The sequence below is a fragment of the Chionomys nivalis genome, chromosome 7 (genome assembly GCF_950005125.1).
Source record: "Chionomys nivalis chromosome 7, mChiNiv1.1, whole genome shotgun sequence".
Classification (NCBI taxonomy): Eukaryota; Metazoa; Chordata; class Mammalia; order Rodentia; family Cricetidae; genus Chionomys; species Chionomys nivalis.
In genome coordinates this window covers 74,606,141-74,623,004 of record NC_080092.1, presented here as the reverse complement: position 1 = coordinate 74,623,004, position 16,864 = coordinate 74,606,141, and the positions used below count along the sequence as shown (strand labels likewise).

At 54.3% G+C, this 16,864-nt stretch overlaps 1 protein-coding gene across 16 annotated transcripts in view; it reads left to right on the top strand.

Annotated features, from left to right (window-relative positions):
* Window positions 1-2,950: 2,950 nt before the first annotated feature.
* The window catches only part of Cacna1g (calcium voltage-gated channel subunit alpha1 G), a 65,064-nt gene continuing 51,150 nt past the window's right edge, over window positions 2,951-16,864 (top strand). For 8 of the 16 annotated variants that reach the window (XM_057774385.1, XM_057774384.1, XM_057774382.1 and 5 more), the window contains exons 1-7: window positions 2,951-3,960; window positions 11,016-11,127; window positions 11,326-11,459; window positions 11,771-11,868; window positions 13,771-13,930; window positions 14,904-15,204; window positions 15,368-15,460. In XM_057774385.1, the coding sequence (XP_057630368.1) occupies window positions 3,719-3,960; window positions 11,016-11,127; window positions 11,326-11,459; window positions 11,771-11,868; window positions 13,771-13,930; window positions 14,904-15,204; window positions 15,368-15,460 (1,140 nt within the window). In that variant the 5' untranslated portion in view covers window positions 2,951-3,718. Of the gene's footprint in view, window positions 3,961-11,006; window positions 11,128-11,325; window positions 11,460-11,770; window positions 11,869-13,770; window positions 13,931-14,903; window positions 15,205-15,367; window positions 15,461-16,864 lie in introns of those variants that run through there. The other 8 variants (XM_057774376.1, XM_057774373.1, XM_057774375.1 and 5 more) reach the window with 1 other exon arrangement.

Sequence of the window (16,864 nt, the reverse complement as noted above, 5' to 3'; positions counted from 1 at the left end):
CTGGATGCTTGCGGCATCCCTAATAAAGAGTACCACAAATGGATGATTAATTTTGTTCTTAAGGGAACCAGTAAACAGCAGGGAGGGGCAAAGGCTGCAGGGACCTACAGGGGCTTGCTGAGCAAGGCATATATGGGGTACTCTAGCAAACTCAGAAGAGCATTTGGATCATATGTAGGTCTAAGTTGGTAGGAAAACAGGCACAAAGGAGGTTTTTGTTTGTTTTGAGACAGGGTTTCTCTGTGAAACCTCACCTGTTTTTGGCTGTCCTAGAACTTGCTTTGTAGACCAGGCTGGTCTCGAACTCACAGAGATCCTCCTACCTCTGTCTCCCAAGTGTTGGCATTAAAGGCATGCACCACCACCACCAGGCTCATAAAGGAACTGTTTGTTCCTCTCTTCCCACTTCCCATTCATCCAAAAGAAATTCTCTAAGTGCCCTCTGTGTATGTATCAAACATTAGGCTAGGGCTTGGCTCAAGGAGCACAGCCTAGGGGCAGAAATAAGTCTACACTCATCTCTGCCCAGACATCATACTGTGAGGTTTCTCACCTTTGACCAAGTCAACGCTGTCTCCTCGGCCAGAAAGAGTGGGTTAAAGACATGGCTCAGTGGTTATGAGCACTGGCTGTTCTTCCAGAGGAGCCGGGTTCAATTCCCAGCACCCACATGGCAGCTCACTACTGTAACTCAAGTTCTAGTGGCATGCAGGTCAAACATCAAAGCACATTAAAAAAAAAAAAAAAATCTCCAGACAGAAAGAGCCAGTAAGAAGGGGGTGGTGTCAGAGCTAAAACTTGGAACACTGACATGAAAGACTTCCTATCTTCTCTTGCCTTCCTCCTTCCTTCCACCACTCAGGTAGCAGATAGGGTCCCCTGACACCCTAGGCTGTCCTAGATGGCAGATCTCCTCACTTGCAAACTCAGGGAAGTAGGTCTCAATTTCTCCAGCTGGTGCCTGCTTGTCTCTTTTCTTGGTATGTTCCACAACAGGGGCAGTCCAGGGATGAAGATGCGGAGCCTCTGACCACTGGAGAACTGTGGGGCTGGGCGAGCTTCTGGCTTGCCTCTCCGCTTCAGAGACTGGGTTATGAAAGGTCCAATCTCTGACTGCCAACCTTAGGGCTTCAAGATGGTGGCCAAAGGGCAAGCCCACCTGCTTGACTGAGGACAGGCGGGAGGGAGGGAAGAGGTTGTAAGAGCAAGCCTTAAATAGCTCCTCTCTCCCAGAAGGGGCCCCGAGTTCAAGACTGACACCTCACACTCGGAATGAGAGCAGAGACTCCCTCCAGGAGAAACAGGCACTTAGGGGATCTGCTCATTAGCATGAAATGCAAATTGGTCTGGCCTCCTTTGCACAATTCAAGGCTGGGATTTGGCGAAAGGGCAGCTAGGAAGGTGACAGCGCAGAAGCGGCTCTGCCCTCTTCACTCCACCTTGGCAACTGGCCGGAGTGGGAGTTGAGACGGCCCCAAACCCCATGTCGTGGTGCCAAGAGATCTCTGGAGGATGTGTGGGTGGTGCATCTTTGCCAGGGAACAACGCCTGGGAATCAGGGGCTGCAGGAGGTGGTCCGGTCCATTCCTCAGCTTTTCCGCAGTGGCTTGGGCTTTCCTGAGTCTAACGGACCTACGGAACTGCGGATCCTGTGGGTTCCATCATATACACCCTACGCAGATTGTGGAGATGTGAAGATGTTTTCCTGTGTCTGATCTCAACTCTCCCCTCCCGCTCCCACTCCCCTTGCCCGCCTCACGTTCAGAACTCCTCCGGTGGCGCTTAGATCTCTGGCACCCACGGTGTGAGGGAGCTAAAACTGATTGAGACCCCGAATAAGGGGAGATGAGGCGGGGCAAAAGCCAGGGTCTTCGCTTGCATGCGCACGCCTGGGACGCACACACGAACGCAAGCACCACTTCCAGCAGAGTGGTGAAGGAGAGCAACTATGCCGAGCACTTATCTCTCTCAGACAGGCTTCCTTTAAGCCATATTGAGAATCTGAGAAAGGGGAGAAACTGAGGCACAGAGTGGAGCTCTGCAGGATGAAGTAGGTAAAGCTCAGCCCACACTCGAGGCCCACAGTGGTCTTCGCAGGTGGTCTCCGCTTTGGCTTCAGGTGACCCAGGCTCTGCCGTCTGGTGCCACCTCTGGGGCTACGCTTTTCTAGGATGAAGTCCCCAAGAGGAGCTTTCACTCTGCAATCATCTCTAGAAGCAGGAAGTGATGCTCAGAGCATCAGCCAGAAGGGTTAGGGTTATGCCAGGGTCAACGTCTTAGAAGTGGACCCGGGATCTGGACCAGCAAACCTTAGAGGCTGGTGGAAGACACTCCCAGACCACACCCACCTCTACCTTTCTAGCGTCGCCTATTTCCCTCAGTCACCTTCCAACCTGAAATGCCAGGCATTCCACTTTTCTTCCCTTTCTCCAGTCTGGCTCTGGGTTCAAGCGCAGGGTGGGATTGACCAGGTGGAGAGTCGAATTTCACTGCGGGATCCCGGTAACACCCCTAAGTCCTGGGGTTCTTGTCTCCCTTCTTTTCCAGTCCTGCTTAGAGCTAAGTTCTGCCTTCTGGCTGTTGTCCAATTTGGGGATGCGTAGGGGCTACCCCAGGACTCAATGCCAAATACTCTGATTTCTAAAGGCTCCCTCCGGGGGAGTCCCAAAGACCCTAGAGACTAATAGAAAAGTGGGTTCGGTCTAGGCAACTGTCTGATTGGACCCAACCTTCGGGAGCGAACCCAGGGGCAAGAGGAGGGGAGAAGGCGGTCCTGGTTTTGGGGTGGGAACCGGATTCCAGCTGTGGTTCTCTCCCCCGGTACCCCCTCCCGCACTGGCACGGCGACTGACCAATAGAAGGGCGGCTCTGGACCGGTGACGCACGGCGATTGGCTGTGAGGTTGGCTGGGGAGAGGCGGGGCCGAGGCTTGAAGTTGGAGTGAGGGATCCAGCTGTGGTGTGCGCCGGGCTGCTCGCTGCCGCTTTCGCTCGCTCGCTCCGCGTCTCGGCCGGAGGAGGAGGCAGTGGCGCCGGCGACAGCTACGGCAACGGCAGCCACGGCGGCGGCGGCGGCGGCGGCGGTGACATCTCCGCCTCCACCCCCGCCCGGGACGGCCCCCCACCGTCTCCCCGCCCCTCCCGGTTCTCTAGCCCGCCGCGGGGCGGAGGAAGGAGCCGGCCCCCACCCCCTCCAAACCCACCCCCAAAGAGATCCCTCCTCCCCTCCCCCCTGCTGCCTCTGGCGCGGAGCCGGGACGATGCTGACCCCTTAGATCCTTCTCCAGCTGCGCCGAGGGAAGAGGGGGTGCCCCTTCCCGGACCCTTGCCCTCTACCGGGTGGCCCCTTTTTTTCCTCCATCTCTCGGGGACTGCTTCGCCGAAGGTAGCGCCAATTCGGGCAACCGGAGCCTGGGCGCGAAGCGAAGAAGCCGGAACAAAGTGAGGGGAAGCCGGCTGGCTAGTCGGGGAGCCCCCGGGAACCCAGGGGAAGCGGGACTTTCGCCAGGCGGGGCTTCCCTCCGACCCGGAGCCCCGCGGGCAGCATGCCCCTGCGGGCAGGGGGAGCAGGGCTGAACTGTCCCTCCTGGGGGCTCAGCAAGCTCTCTAGAGCCCCCCACATGCTTCCCCGCCGGGGTCCCCCGGCTGCGTGAGGACACTTCCTCTGAGGGGCGCCGCTCGCCCTCTTTGGACCTCCCGGGGCCCCGGCTGGCCAGAGGATGGACGAGGAGGAGGATGGAGCGGGCGCCGAGGAGTCGGGACAGCCTCGGAGCTTCACGCAGCTCAACGACCTGTCCGGGGCCGGGGGCCGGCAGGGGCCGGGGTCGACGGAAAAGGACCCGGGCAGCGCGGACTCCGAGGCGGAGGGGCTGCCGTACCCGGCGTTGGCCCCGGTGGTTTTCTTCTACTTGAGCCAGGACAGCCGCCCGCGGAGCTGGTGTCTCCGCACGGTCTGTAACCCATATCCTTCGGGGCACCGCGATGGACCGGATTAGGGGGGTCCACAGGGGGGCGGGTCGTATCGCCAGAGGGGGCCGAAAGCCAGGTGAGTTGAAGAAGTGAGCCTGAACTGTAGACAGTTGAGAGGGGGGACTGCTGAGGAGGGGAGGGGGCATCCGAGGAGAAGCGAAGACTAGAGCAGGCTTGGTGGGTACCCTAGGCGAGCCCCACCTCCGAATACACACACCTCAGTCTTCCTTGGGCGGGGAGGGGGGTGGAGGATTGAAATCCAAGCTAAGAAAAGAGAGGAGACGTGACCCTCTGGTATGCAGCTGGATGCTCTACAGATGTGGGCAGAGGAGGGTCGTCATCCTCCAGATGTAGGCAGCTTCGGGAGCCTGGGCTTTCTACTCCAACAGCTCGCCCGCCACGGGTTAGCGAGCTGGGTTTGATTTTCGAGTTTGGGGGCAGGGGTGGAGAGGAAGCTGCGGGGACGGAGGAGGGGAGACCGCAATCTCCTGGGGTTTCCTTATGCCCCCGCCCCAAAGTTTGCGGCGGATTCTAGGGTTTAGTCCCCCGACCTGGTCCTCAAGGCTGAGGTTTTTACTGACCTAGCGGGAAATGGGGGGGGGAGGTCCTGTCCCCCGCCCCCCAACACCCTCCCAATCCGCGGGTTGGAGGCACAACAAGGAGATTTCGGCGGCGGCTGATGTCAGGGGTGCAGAATGAGAACAAGATGTGGTGAAGGGGGAGCTGTCTGCCCCCAGAGCTGGACTAGAGCTCCTTTCAGAGAGAGCCCAATGCGGTCAGCGCCCTCCCCACCTCAAATCTTTATCTGAATGCTGGTGACTAAGGTTGGGTTGGGGAGTTTTGTGCTTTTTTTTTTCTTGTGGGGGGAGACTGACAAGAGCTCCGGCAAGTGGGGGATGGGATTAAGCTCGTCCACACACTACGCCTCCCCTTTCACAAATCAGAGTGCTCCAGCTGATGGCAGACCAGGTATGGGAAACCGCAGTCGTCTGAAAGTGTTGGGGGTCCAGGAGACTGCCAGCGTGTTCACTAAGGAGGACTGAGGTCGGGCACCCCAAGCCTACTCTATGGCTAGGTTTTGGAAGTGCATGCCCCACATTCCAGGCAGATGAATTTTGCTCCTCACCCTCACCTCTTCCTAGCCTGGAGCAGTCAGAGAGCCCCTAGTCCTCTAAAACCCTAGCACAAAGCACTGGCTTGACTGACGCCCAGCTCTGGGGTAGCAGAAAGGTGGGGTCTGGCTGTACTAATATCCCAGTGATGGACAGCCTCTTCTGGTTCTCCAGCCCAGAGGTTCTCTGGGACTCAGGGTGGGAGACCGCAATTCTACCCTGGTAGCCCTTGAGAGTCCAAGCCGGGCTCTGCTTTGGAGAGTAGGGGCAGTGGGAAGCTTGGTGCCGCCCTCACTCTGCAGCGCTGCTGCCTCTAGTGCGGAAAGCAGGATATAGGCTTGCGTCTCCCACCCCCTGCTCTACACTCAGAGTCTTTGAAGAGCTCCCCTCATCATCCCTCCCAAGACTTTGCCCCTTCCTTCCTTTCTCTCTGAGCTGAAGAAAGGAGAGTAGGGGCTCTGAGGTCTGTGGTCTCTCTAACTGTTAACAGACACATCTCAAATTGTGAGCCTCCATCCCAACGTCCCCTTCTCTGTGGCAGAGATGGGGATGGGGAAAAGAAGCCCTCCTCTTCACTCCCAACCACACTATGAATGGGAAAAACCCCGGCAGTCCCTGCTTCTCTTCCTCAGGGATTCTTGGGTGAGTGGAAAGTCTTGTCTCCTCTCCCTTCCCAAAGCCCCTAAAAGCAGACCTCTGGGCAAGCGTCTCTGCCAACTTGCCCTATCTCCAGGTGGAGGATCTGGAGGTAAATGCTTTCCTGGAAAAAGATAAGTGACCCAGGCTCTAAGTGGGAAGAGAGGTTAGGGGAGCAGGCCCAATTGGGGAGGGGGTGGTCTTGGGTGTGTAGAATCTATGTCCCTATATCTAGACTAGCCAGCACACCAACTGAGGGTATGCTGAGAACAATTTCTTGGTAAAGGGGGCTGCCTGCCCGAGTCCCCCATTGTTCCAGTTTCAATCTATCCATCATTCTAGTTCTAATCCTATCCAAGTGACAGGGGTAACTGTATTTCCACTGCCAGAGAGGTACTCTGAACTGCCCTCTAGCCTTTCCTTTCTCTCTTTTTGGTTTCTGAGAGGCTTCTGTTAGCTCCAGGAGTCCCCAATGTAGGTCATGAAGACATTGGTCCTGAGGGACTTGAGGACAAACTTACCCTCTCCAGTTAACTGAAGCTAGTTAGCGCTTCTCCCTACTATACTTTTCTTGGCCCCTTCCTCTTGCGGCCTCATTATGAGGTCAGATTTCCTAGAATGGAGATCTAGACGCAGGTAGGAAGTGTGTGTGTGTGTGTGTGTGTGTGTGTGTGTGTGTGTGTGTTGGGGAAGGAGGAAGGACAAGAGGAAGAAGGGACACAAAAAGTGTATGCTTCTGGGGAGAGGAGGGTCATGGGCCCCAAGCAGCTCCGCGGCAGGCCACAGCCTCCTAGGTTACAGGGATTGCTGCCTTTGCAGTGTTTCTTACAGTGTGAGGGCGTGCGTCTCCCTCCCGGGAAGGAGTTCCTGAGCATTCCCTCTCGGGCAGTTGTGTCACATCTGGAAGTTTGTGTAGGAGTTTCTCCAAGCTCAGAGCCCAGCACAGCTTTTTCTCATTTGGAAATCACAGGCTGGCATTTGGGATGCCGAGAGAGGAGGGGTGGGAGGGGGGCCAGGGAAGGAGAGGGGAGTCTGCCAGGAGTCGGGGTGGGGGGGAGAAGGGGGGAGGCCTGAGAGGCAGGAGTCCTAATGGCTTCCAGAAGTGAATGTGAGTGTGGGGCTGTGTGTCACTGTGTGTGTCTGAGTGTGTGCCTTTAGAAGGGAGGAGGCCCTAGGAATTTCTCTAGTCTTCCTTGCCATTGTCCCAGTGCCCCCAAGTCTTCCTATTCTTCCCAAGGGAGGATTCTCCACTGGGTCCTCAGAGGAAGTGTGTGTGTGTGGGGGGGGGGTGTTGAATCTCCTATGTTCTGTCATCCCATTTTCAAACCCTAGACCATCTAGAGAAGATTCTAGGGAGAAGGGCTAGAGGAGAGAATTAAGTGGATTCGGGGGCAGAGGATCTTTGGCGATTTGTCCCAGACCCTCCATTCTTCTGGGTCATATAGACTCCTTTGCACGCACTCTGCTCCACTGCTGGGGGACTCCCCATCACCCCTAGTGCCAGTTGGAGCCATTCCTGGGATTACCCCTCCACCCTGCCCCCCTTCTGCTACTCCCGCCCCAGCTCTCACCCCGCCCTGCCTGCCTTAGTTGGGATGGCGACAGACACACTGCTCGCATACACAGACATGCACACACACACACACACACACAGACCTTTGAATCAGATTTCTGGCCTATTTCCCCTCCCAAAGATTCCAGTGGCGTTCTCTCTTGTGTCTCTGTGCCTCCTGTCTCTGTCTCTGGGTGGGGCTGGCTGCCTTTCGGGCAGGCTTCAGTTTTCAGTGTAGTTGGAAACCTCCCTCCCCACACACCCACACACTGGAGCTGGGGGCGCATAGGGAAATAGGCTAGTTAGAGGGAGGGGGCCTCGGTTGGGGAATCCCCTTTTCTGAAAGGCAAAACAAAAAAAAAAAAAAAAACGAGCACAGGCCATCAGGCCGAACCCCTGAATCTTCTTCCTCCCTAAGAAGCATTAGATATCCTAGACCACCATTCTCTCTGTAAGATGGGTGAGGCAAGGACCTGGTCCCCCACCCCTCAATTCTTACTAGAAGGCCAGAATTCCTGGGTCTGGGCCAATTTCCTCCTCAATGTTCTTCAGTCTCACATTTCCAGACTTCTGGAAAGGAGGGGGTAGCTAGAAGGCCTGCTTGCTGTCTGGGTTAACACCCCAGGCCCAGGGCCTTAGATCTCTAGTTGCCAGGCTAGGCAAAAGCTGTGTCTAGATAAAAACCTGTGGAGAAGACCCATCTGTGGATATAACATGCTCTATTTCCCTCTCCCAGGAAGGAGAGGAGGGGAGGAATGATGGAGGTCGTCTTCTGCCATTCTTTTTCTCTGCTTTGGATGGTGGGCTGTGGGGAGGAGAAAGATCCTCCCCTCTGCTGCTCCCACCCTTTGGGATCCACTCCAGCCCGGACAGTCACCATAGCAACAGTAGACATGTGACCGCACAGGTCTCTCATAGTCACTATGGCAACCACTGTCCCCCGTTCCCTTGGTTACCATGGGGATCTGTCACATGGTTTCCCCCCCAACCTGATAACCTGTGGGTCTCCCTGCTTCTGTTTCCTTGCATGGGGACAAGACAGCAGTTTGGGCAAGGGGAGCGCATGTGTAAGGGGAAGGGGGGTGTCTCTCTAATCACCGTGGCAACAAATCCACACCACCTGGTGACACATTCTCCGGTTGTTATGGCAACAGAAGAACATCACACAGTGACATACTGCCATGTTCCCAAGGAAACAAGCCCCACCCTGAGAAGGGTGAAAGACCCTCTTAGATATTCTTCTATTCAAATTGTTCTAGATTTGCCTGTCCCTTAAGACTTATCCCTAGTGAAGGGACAGTGCAGTGGAAGGCAGGTCCACGGGGAAAGGCTGGGTCGCCAAGGGGCCTAAAGAAGGGAATTTTGGCTAAGAGCCTGATGTAGGGTTGTCTGGGTGCAGATTCTGACTATCAGAGGCCCCAGTCCAAGCCAATAAAAAGTGGGAAGAGAAGTGGGGGCCATCCCTTCTGTGGGATCAGCTCTGTCATTCCTCACATCACTGTCATTGACTGTCACCGCCGAGGGCAGCATCAGGGAAACATGAATGGGGAGGCTGCTGGACTGACAGATGACTGACTGATTGGTACATTGGTTCATTCATTCATTCGCTCTTCCTGTGCACTGATCATTTGCTGTGGACTATATGATACACTGGGCTCTGTAGTGTGGGTGCTGTTAAGGGTGAAGCAGAGTATCCCTACCTGCCAGGAGCCTATAGCCAGCAAGGGAGAAGAGCCAAGCACATGACTTAACTCCGTGGAGTCACTGCTATTAGATGTCACAGGAGTATCCTGGAGTCCTTCCCCTCACCGTTGTTCTCATGGGCCCCTCCTAGGTGCTGCTTCTCCTGCAGAGAGGGGTGGGCTAGCTTGGGGAGCACGGACCAGTTATTAAAGGTAATTGCGTCCTTTCCTTTCCAAGTGGTGGCTTCCTCCCTGTCCCCATTTTTTCTCAGAGTGACCCCTGGCTGACCCCTATTCTGGAGAGAGATCCGACAGCTACACTCAGGAAAACAACCCCATAGAAACACTTTCATTTCCCCCTCTCACCTACTTCCCTGCTCTGAACCTAAGATTTTATTTCATTTTTTACTCTCTCTCTCTTTTTTTTTTTTTTTGTTTGTTTTTCGAGACAGGGTTTCTCTGTAGCTTTGGAGCCTGTCCTGGAACTAGCTCTTGTAGACCAGGCTGGTCTCGAACTGACAGAGATCCACCTGCCTCTGCCTCACGAGTGCTGGGATTAAAGGCGTGCGCCACCGTCGCCTGGCTTATTCTCATTTTTTTAAAGGGATGGATATTATGAAAACCGAAATGTCTGAGGATTTCTAGGGTGCTAGGTACAGGTGGTGACACGGATGTGCACCCAATAGAAAAGAGCCTGCTGACAGGAATGGGGAGCACTTCAAGGTGGCCGAGGAGGAAGTTAGTGCTGGAGATTCAGACAGTGGTGGGGTCAAGGGAGGATGGTTACTGGGTCTCTGAATCTTCCTGGTCATCTCTTCATACCTGGTGGAAGCCTTCTCATTCCAGAAGCAAGGCTAAGACAGGAAGGGTCCATGGACTCCGGGGCCCTGGGTAGACTGGCAGGGCAGGCAGCAGGGGTTGCCACAACCCCTTCCTCTTTCCTTCTGTCTCTGCTTGTCTCGGGGTTCTTTGCTCTTTCTGCCTCACTCCTGTTTTTCCATGAGGAAGCTAGGCTGTCTTGTTGTTCATCTGTGGGGTCCAGGGCCTGGAACCTTCTTTATCTGGAGGTCACCTAGTTTATCTTCATGCCAGTGGGCAGAAGGTAAACCAGACCTCTCAACAGAACTCACTATGCAGAAAGGCTTGGGATTTAGACTTCCCTCTGGCCCTAGCTGCTCGGATCTGGCTTAGAAGACACAAGAGGTGTGGCAGAAGCCTGGCCATGTATGGTGCTACTACTGCTCTCTCTGCAGAGCTGAGGCTTCTACCAAGTGCAGGGTCTGGCATGGGTCTTGTTTCCAAAAGGCATGAATGTGGCGAAAGGCTGAGGACTTGGAGAAGCCGAGAAGCTGGTGGTTGAAGCCAGAGCCTTGGGTTCCTGTGAAGTGGCAAGGGGAGCAGGGCTGCAGATGTGGGCTCACTTTCTGGTACCAGGGCTATCCTGAGTCCCTGTCTGCCTGCGTAGTTGTAGTGCAGGGAAGATAACGGAGTAGACCATGAGCTTGGAAGCCTCCATCTCATCTTGGCTTCTTGAGCAACTCTGGCATATGACTTGGCTTCGGCTCTCTGGGTCTTGCTGTCCTTGGGTTGTGGGGAATGAAATGATCCACCCTGGATGCTTCGTGGGGCTGTTGTGAGCAGCGATCGTGGCATTGTGTGAAAGTGCGTGGTAAACTGTAAGGCAGGCTTAATCCGACTGTAGGTTTGTGTAACACATTCGCATACATTATCTCACTTGCTTCTCACATCTACCCAGTGCGGTGGGGAGAGGAGGATCAGATTCACAGCAAACTCATGGAGCCTGGCATTTCCACAGGCGCAATCAATTCTATTCCCTACATGGCTTGTGCAAATAGTCAGGGTATTTATGGCCTCTTCTACCTTATAAATGAGGAAGATGGGGCTGGAAAGATAAAATGACCGTGGTAGGCCCAGCTCCTTCCAGCTCACCTCTTGTGTTTCCAAAGGCCTTGGGAGGTTAATTGACAGGTAGCAAGTGTTAGGTCTGACCTGGGAGGCATCTTCAGCTCAGGCTTTGGAGAGCTGTTTCCTTGACACCTGGTACCTGGTTCGAGCGCATCAGCATGTTGGTCATTCTTCTCAACTGTGTGACTCTGGGTATGTTCAGGCCATGTGAGGACATTGCTTGTGACTCCCAGCGCTGCCGGATCTTGCAGGTGAGTATGTGTGTGTTTCTGTCCATCTGTGTGTGTGTGTGTTAGAAGAAGGGTTGAGTGGTTCTTGGATCTTAAAGCTTGAATTCTGTTCTGCCAGAAGCCCTGGTCCAGCTGGTGGGCTGGTGGGCATTGCCTCCTCGTGTGGGGTGGGTCTCCCCTATTCTCCTCAGTTTTCGCAGCCGCTCCTCCTCACTTTAGGCCTTCGATGACTTCATCTTTGCCTTCTTTGCCGTGGAAATGGTGGTGAAGATGGTGGCCTTGGGCATCTTCGGGAAGAAATGCTACCTGGGAGACACTTGGAACCGACTTGACTTTTTCATCGTTATTGCAGGGTGAGGGCTTGGGTTAGGGTGGGAGGTCATTGGACAAGTCTCCTGCCTATCTGGCTGTCCACTCCTCCAGGGCTGCCTGCTTGCAGGGCTCTGGTCTGTCATCTGAACCCCTACAGTGTTCCTTTGGGGTCTGTTCCCCTTTGAGTTGACTGTCATGGCTTGGGGGTATCCTTGTCCCCTAGACAGAGAGCTGATCTTCAGCTTCCCTTGGTGGAGGAGAGGAAAGAGTCCTAGGTCATCCTGCCACCTCACAGCAGGATTCTTCACTGGCCTCACACTCAAAGGGCCTCCATCCCGGCCCCTCCCCACAGGATGCTGGAGTATTCGCTGGACCTGCAGAACGTCAGCTTCTCAGCAGTCAGGACAGTCCGAGTGCTGCGACCGCTCAGGGCCATTAACCGGGTGCCCAGTGAGTGACCCCTTAGCCCTCACCCCTGGACAGAGGGCCCTCAGAGGAAATGTGGCACATTCATCATGACCTGAGGCAGAAAAGGGCACAGCAGGGACCTCTAATCCTGGTGGTATCACTAGGAAAGCTACCTGGGTTCCACTCAATTCAGCCAGGCTGTGGGCTGGAATCTTAGAAACACCTCAGATGACCCCTTTCCAGAGGAATAAGGGTGGATGGGGACCAGTGGAGAGACCATCAGACCAGCAAGAGGGGACACCAATTGTTAATGGTCTTTTTGGTTTTCATTGGTGCAACCACACCGGCACTAAACACCACGTCTCTCAAGACAAGGCTACTCCACGCCTTACCCTCCGGCTGTGGTTGCAGTTCTCCCCCTCCCCCACTTTCCAACTCTTGCAGTGACTGCTGAGACCATTATCTAAATTAAACCGCATTGGTTTCTGGAGCCAGCAAAGGTTTGGCAGCTTCAGCTCCCCTGACTTTCTGCCCCTCTCCCTTTGCAGGCCCCCTTTGCAATTCCTCAAGCTGCAGATGGTCCCCACTGGGGCCTCAGGAGGGGGCGCTGTGCCTGACTTAATGCCTGATGCTGCAGTAGCCGTGTGTGTGTGTGTGTGTGTGTGTGTGTGTGTGTGTGTGTGTGTGATTTGCTTACTTCTGGGAGGACAGAACTGCTGAGTGAGGGGGTGGGTATGCTTGATGTTAACGGGAGAGCCAGAAGAGGGGCGTGGCTGACCTCCTCTCCCAGGTGACAGCTGCTAAATTGATAGACCTCAGACTAACCACTGCTGTAATTCCCTTAATGTAAGCAAGCCCTGAGGAATTTATCTCAGTTGGAGCTCTGAGGAGCTGAAGGGGGATGGGAAGAACTAAGGGGTGGTTGACAAGGGCTGACTGACTGGTCAGGATAGGGTGGCTGTTGTCCCCGGAAAGGTTAATCAATTGTTGTGTTATTGTTTAGAACCTTTGCCCCAAAGGGAACAGAGCCCATACTGGGCACTTTGGGGGTCACATGGGCCACTAGAGGTCCATCACTTTGACAAGGGCTTAGGATGTCTGAGTCTCCTAAAGGCTAGTTCAAGTATTTGGGTTAATGAGTTGTAGACCTGGACTGAGGAATGGATCCCTAACCAGGCTGTTGTTTCGGGGTGGGGATGCAGTGACTTTGTCCATGGACATTAACTGCTATGCTCTCAAGAAGACAGAGTTATATCTCTTCAAGAGACCCTGATTTCAAGACCTAGAGCCAGCATGGAACAGACACACAGGGAACAGAAATGCAGGACCGGGCGATGGGGGTGGGCTCAGAAGCCTGACAAAGTGCTGGTCATCTTGGCTGCTTTCTAGCCTTCTGGGATACAGGAGGTCTGTCTCAGTTTCCCTAGTGGCCCCCTGGGACCATCATTTAGGAAGGTCAGGTGACTGAGTCTGGTGAGAGAAGGAAGTGGGAGGTGTGTGTGTGTGCCTGTGCCTCGGGGAGCAGGATTTGGAAGCACAAAAACCTAAATTTAAGTCCTGGCGCCTACATTTAGCAGCTCCCATCCTGAGCATCTCACGTCACTTCTGGGAGCCTCAGACTTCTCATCTGTAAATTGGGGGTGATATCATCAGCCCCGTGGTGACAATGAGACAGTGAGGTGGGACTCAGAACCCGAGAGGGCTTTGGAAGCCACAGTTACTGGGGATAGGTGTTGGTACCATACAATAGATAATATGGGCAGACCAATGGAGCTTCAAGGGCTGTCTGGGAGAGTTAGACATGTCTATCAGTCTCCCCTCCAGCTTAAACTGGGCCTTCTCAGCATCCCCAGTGGGCCCTCATGGGGAAGACTGCCAGGCCTGTGGCACTCAGCTTCGCTGGACCTGACTGGAACCCCCAGCATGGCTCTTCTGCCCCCACAGGCATGCGCATCCTCGTCACATTATTGCTGGACACCTTGCCTATGTTGGGCAATGTCCTGCTGCTCTGTTTCTTCGTCTTTTTCATCTTTGGCATCGTTGGTGTCCAGCTGTGGGCAGGGCTGCTTCGGAACCGATGCTTCCTCCCTGAGAATTTCAGCCTGTGAGTGGTGGACCCGGTGGGTGACGGACGGGGGGTGGGGGGTGGGGGGGGATGGAGCTGTGGACCTCTTTCAGTCCCCGGCTTCCTGTGGCCATGGATATAACTGTTCTCATATCTGGCACGCATTTGGCTTGTAAAGCTAGCTACACATTGGAATAACCTGGGGCATTTTCAAGCCCTGATGCCCAGGCATGCCTTTCGGAGGTTTCCATTGCATTGACCTGGGGTTCAGCTTGGATCTAGGCATTTGAGAAGCCCCTCCCCCCCCTCAGAAGCCAGGCACAGTGGTGTACAGCTTTAATCTCAGAACTCTGGAGAAAGGATTGGGCTAATCTGAGTTTCAGGCTGGCTTAGTGTATATAATGAGCTTCAGGCCAGCCAGAAACATGTGGTGAGACACTGCCCCAAGAGAAAGAAACGGGGGGGGGGGGAGAGGAAGGGGGGGCGAGGAGGAAGGAAGGGAGGGAAAGACAGACTCCTTGAAGACTAGAGGTATAGCTCAATTGGTAGAGTGCTTGTCTAGTACGCACCAAGACCAGGGTTCAATCCTCAGCACCCCACAAATTGGGTGTTGTGGTGCATACCTGCGGTCCTAGCACTCAGGAGGCAGAGACAGGAGGATCAGAAACTCACAAGAGTTTGAAGCCAGCCTGGATTATACACACGGCACAAGGTTGACGAAGGGTGAGAGGGTGGAGAAACAAACCCCTCCTGTGATTTTGACTTGCAACAAAGTTGGAACCACTTCCCTATTGTAGACCTCTGGCCTGGGGAGTTCCAGGCCAAGTTCTCACATCCCTCCCTGCCCCCAGCCCTGTCTACAAGGCCCTGTTTTGCCCAATCTCCTCTTCTGCTTTAGGTCTGGTTTATCCCCTGTGTGTCTCTGTGCACCCACACCAGCCTTTTTATCCTTGGCTTCTCTGTGCGGAACCCTACTCCCCAGTCTTACCTCTGTCTCTCCCTCACCCCGCAGCCCCCTGAGCGTGGACCTGGAGCCTTACTACCAGACAGAGAACGAGGACGAGAGTCCCTTCATCTGCTCCCAGCCGAGGGAGAACGGCATGCGATCCTGCAGGAGCGTGCCGACACTGCGCGGGGAAGGTGGTGGTGGTCCGCCCTGCGCTCTGGACTACGAGGCTTATAACAGTTCCAGCAACACCACCTGTGTCAACTGGAACCAATATTATACCAACTGCTCTGCCGGCGAGCACAACCCCTTCAAAGGCGCTATCAACTTTGACAACATCGGCTATGCCTGGATTGCCATCTTCCAGGTGGGGCCACATGGGCTGTGGGGTGTTCCCCCAGAACAGTCCCCGGAGACAGCACAGACTGGGGCTTATCCTCAGGGTGAGGGTGGTGGCCAGGGCCTTGGCGGGGGAGGCTGAAGGAGGCGCTAGCGGTCCCAGTCGGAGTCAGCTGTCTCTCTCGCCTCAGGTCATCACTCTGGAAGGCTGGGTCGACATCATGTACTTTGTGATGGACGCGCATTCTTTCTACAACTTCATCTACTTCATCCTCCTCATCATCGTGAGTGGCTCCTTCAGCCCTCGTGGGAGTGGGAGATAATGGGGCTGCAGATGAAGTTGTGAACAGAGGGGAAGTTCTTAGCTCCCAAGTTCCTGTAGAGGTGGTGGCATCTGCCACACTGTGGGAAGGCTATGGGGTGAGACAGGAGAAATCCAAGATCAAGGCCAGACTCTACCGCTTACTACTATTAGGACCTTTTGCAAGTCATCTTCTTTGAATCCCCACACCCATTATAGGCTTCTGATTCTTTTGACCCGTATAGTAGAGGGTTCTCAACCCCCCACAATGTTGTCATCACCTTCTCTAGGGGTACCCAGAAATGGCCAAGTGTGGTTCTGACTTCATGAGCTCTTGGGGAGCTCTGCCGACATGTTGTTGGAAAAGGGAAAGATGTTAAATATCTCAAAATGTTTGCAAGCAAAAAATCGTGCACCCAAAACTTCAATTGGTATTGAGAAATACTGTGAGATCTCTTCTTCCTTCCAGCTCTGAAATTCCAAGGCTCTCGGAAAGCAGAAGACAGAGCAAAACAGTATCATTTAATCATTTTAATCACTACCATCCAGTGCTTCAGGATGCTTTCATGGCTACCACTTATAGCTGATATTTATTGAGCACTTACTGTGTGCCAGCCACTGTTTCCTGAGGGTTGGGCATTTCATCCTCACCATGATCTCATTGCTACCTTTGTTTTCCAAGGAAGGAAAATGACTTTTCCTCATTTATCTGTCCCTACCATGTGCCTTGTCTAAGCCGTGGATCAGTGTCTCCAGGGAGGGCTGTCAGTGCTAACGTGGCTGTTCTTCCTTATATGCTTCTGTGATGTGGCCACTCCAGGGATGATGGCCTCTGTCTTCTCAGTGAGAACTCAGAGCTCTAGAGGGTTGGCCACTGGTACAAGATCACGTAGGAAGTCGGGGCTAGAGCTGAGATGGCAGCTCCAGGTTACCAACTCCAAACCTAGCCCTTCCATTTTCCCACGTCACCAAGAGGTCAGTGCAGAGCCAGGTGGAGGGCTGGATACTGAGAGAAGAAAATTAAGGAGTCAGGTGTGGCGGTGCACACCTTTAATCCCAAAACTGGGAGACAGAGGCAGAGTCAGGCAGGTCTCTATGACAGCCAGGGTTATACAGAGAGACTCTGTCTCAAAAACCCTAAGGGGGGAAAAAGTGAATGAATGAGATTAAGATCAATTACTCAGGACAGTTTCCAAGAGGTGAGGACAGAATGAAGCTACTTCTAAGGAGAGAGAGAGACGGTTCCCTAGGCTACCATAGCTTTCCCAGGTGTGAAAAAATGACCAAGCTTGGAGCAAAGCTTGGCTAGGGACCTTTACCATCCTTGACCATTACCACAAGGGTGAGGCCAGTGCTTCAGGATAGCGACTCATCTGAGAATTGTTGC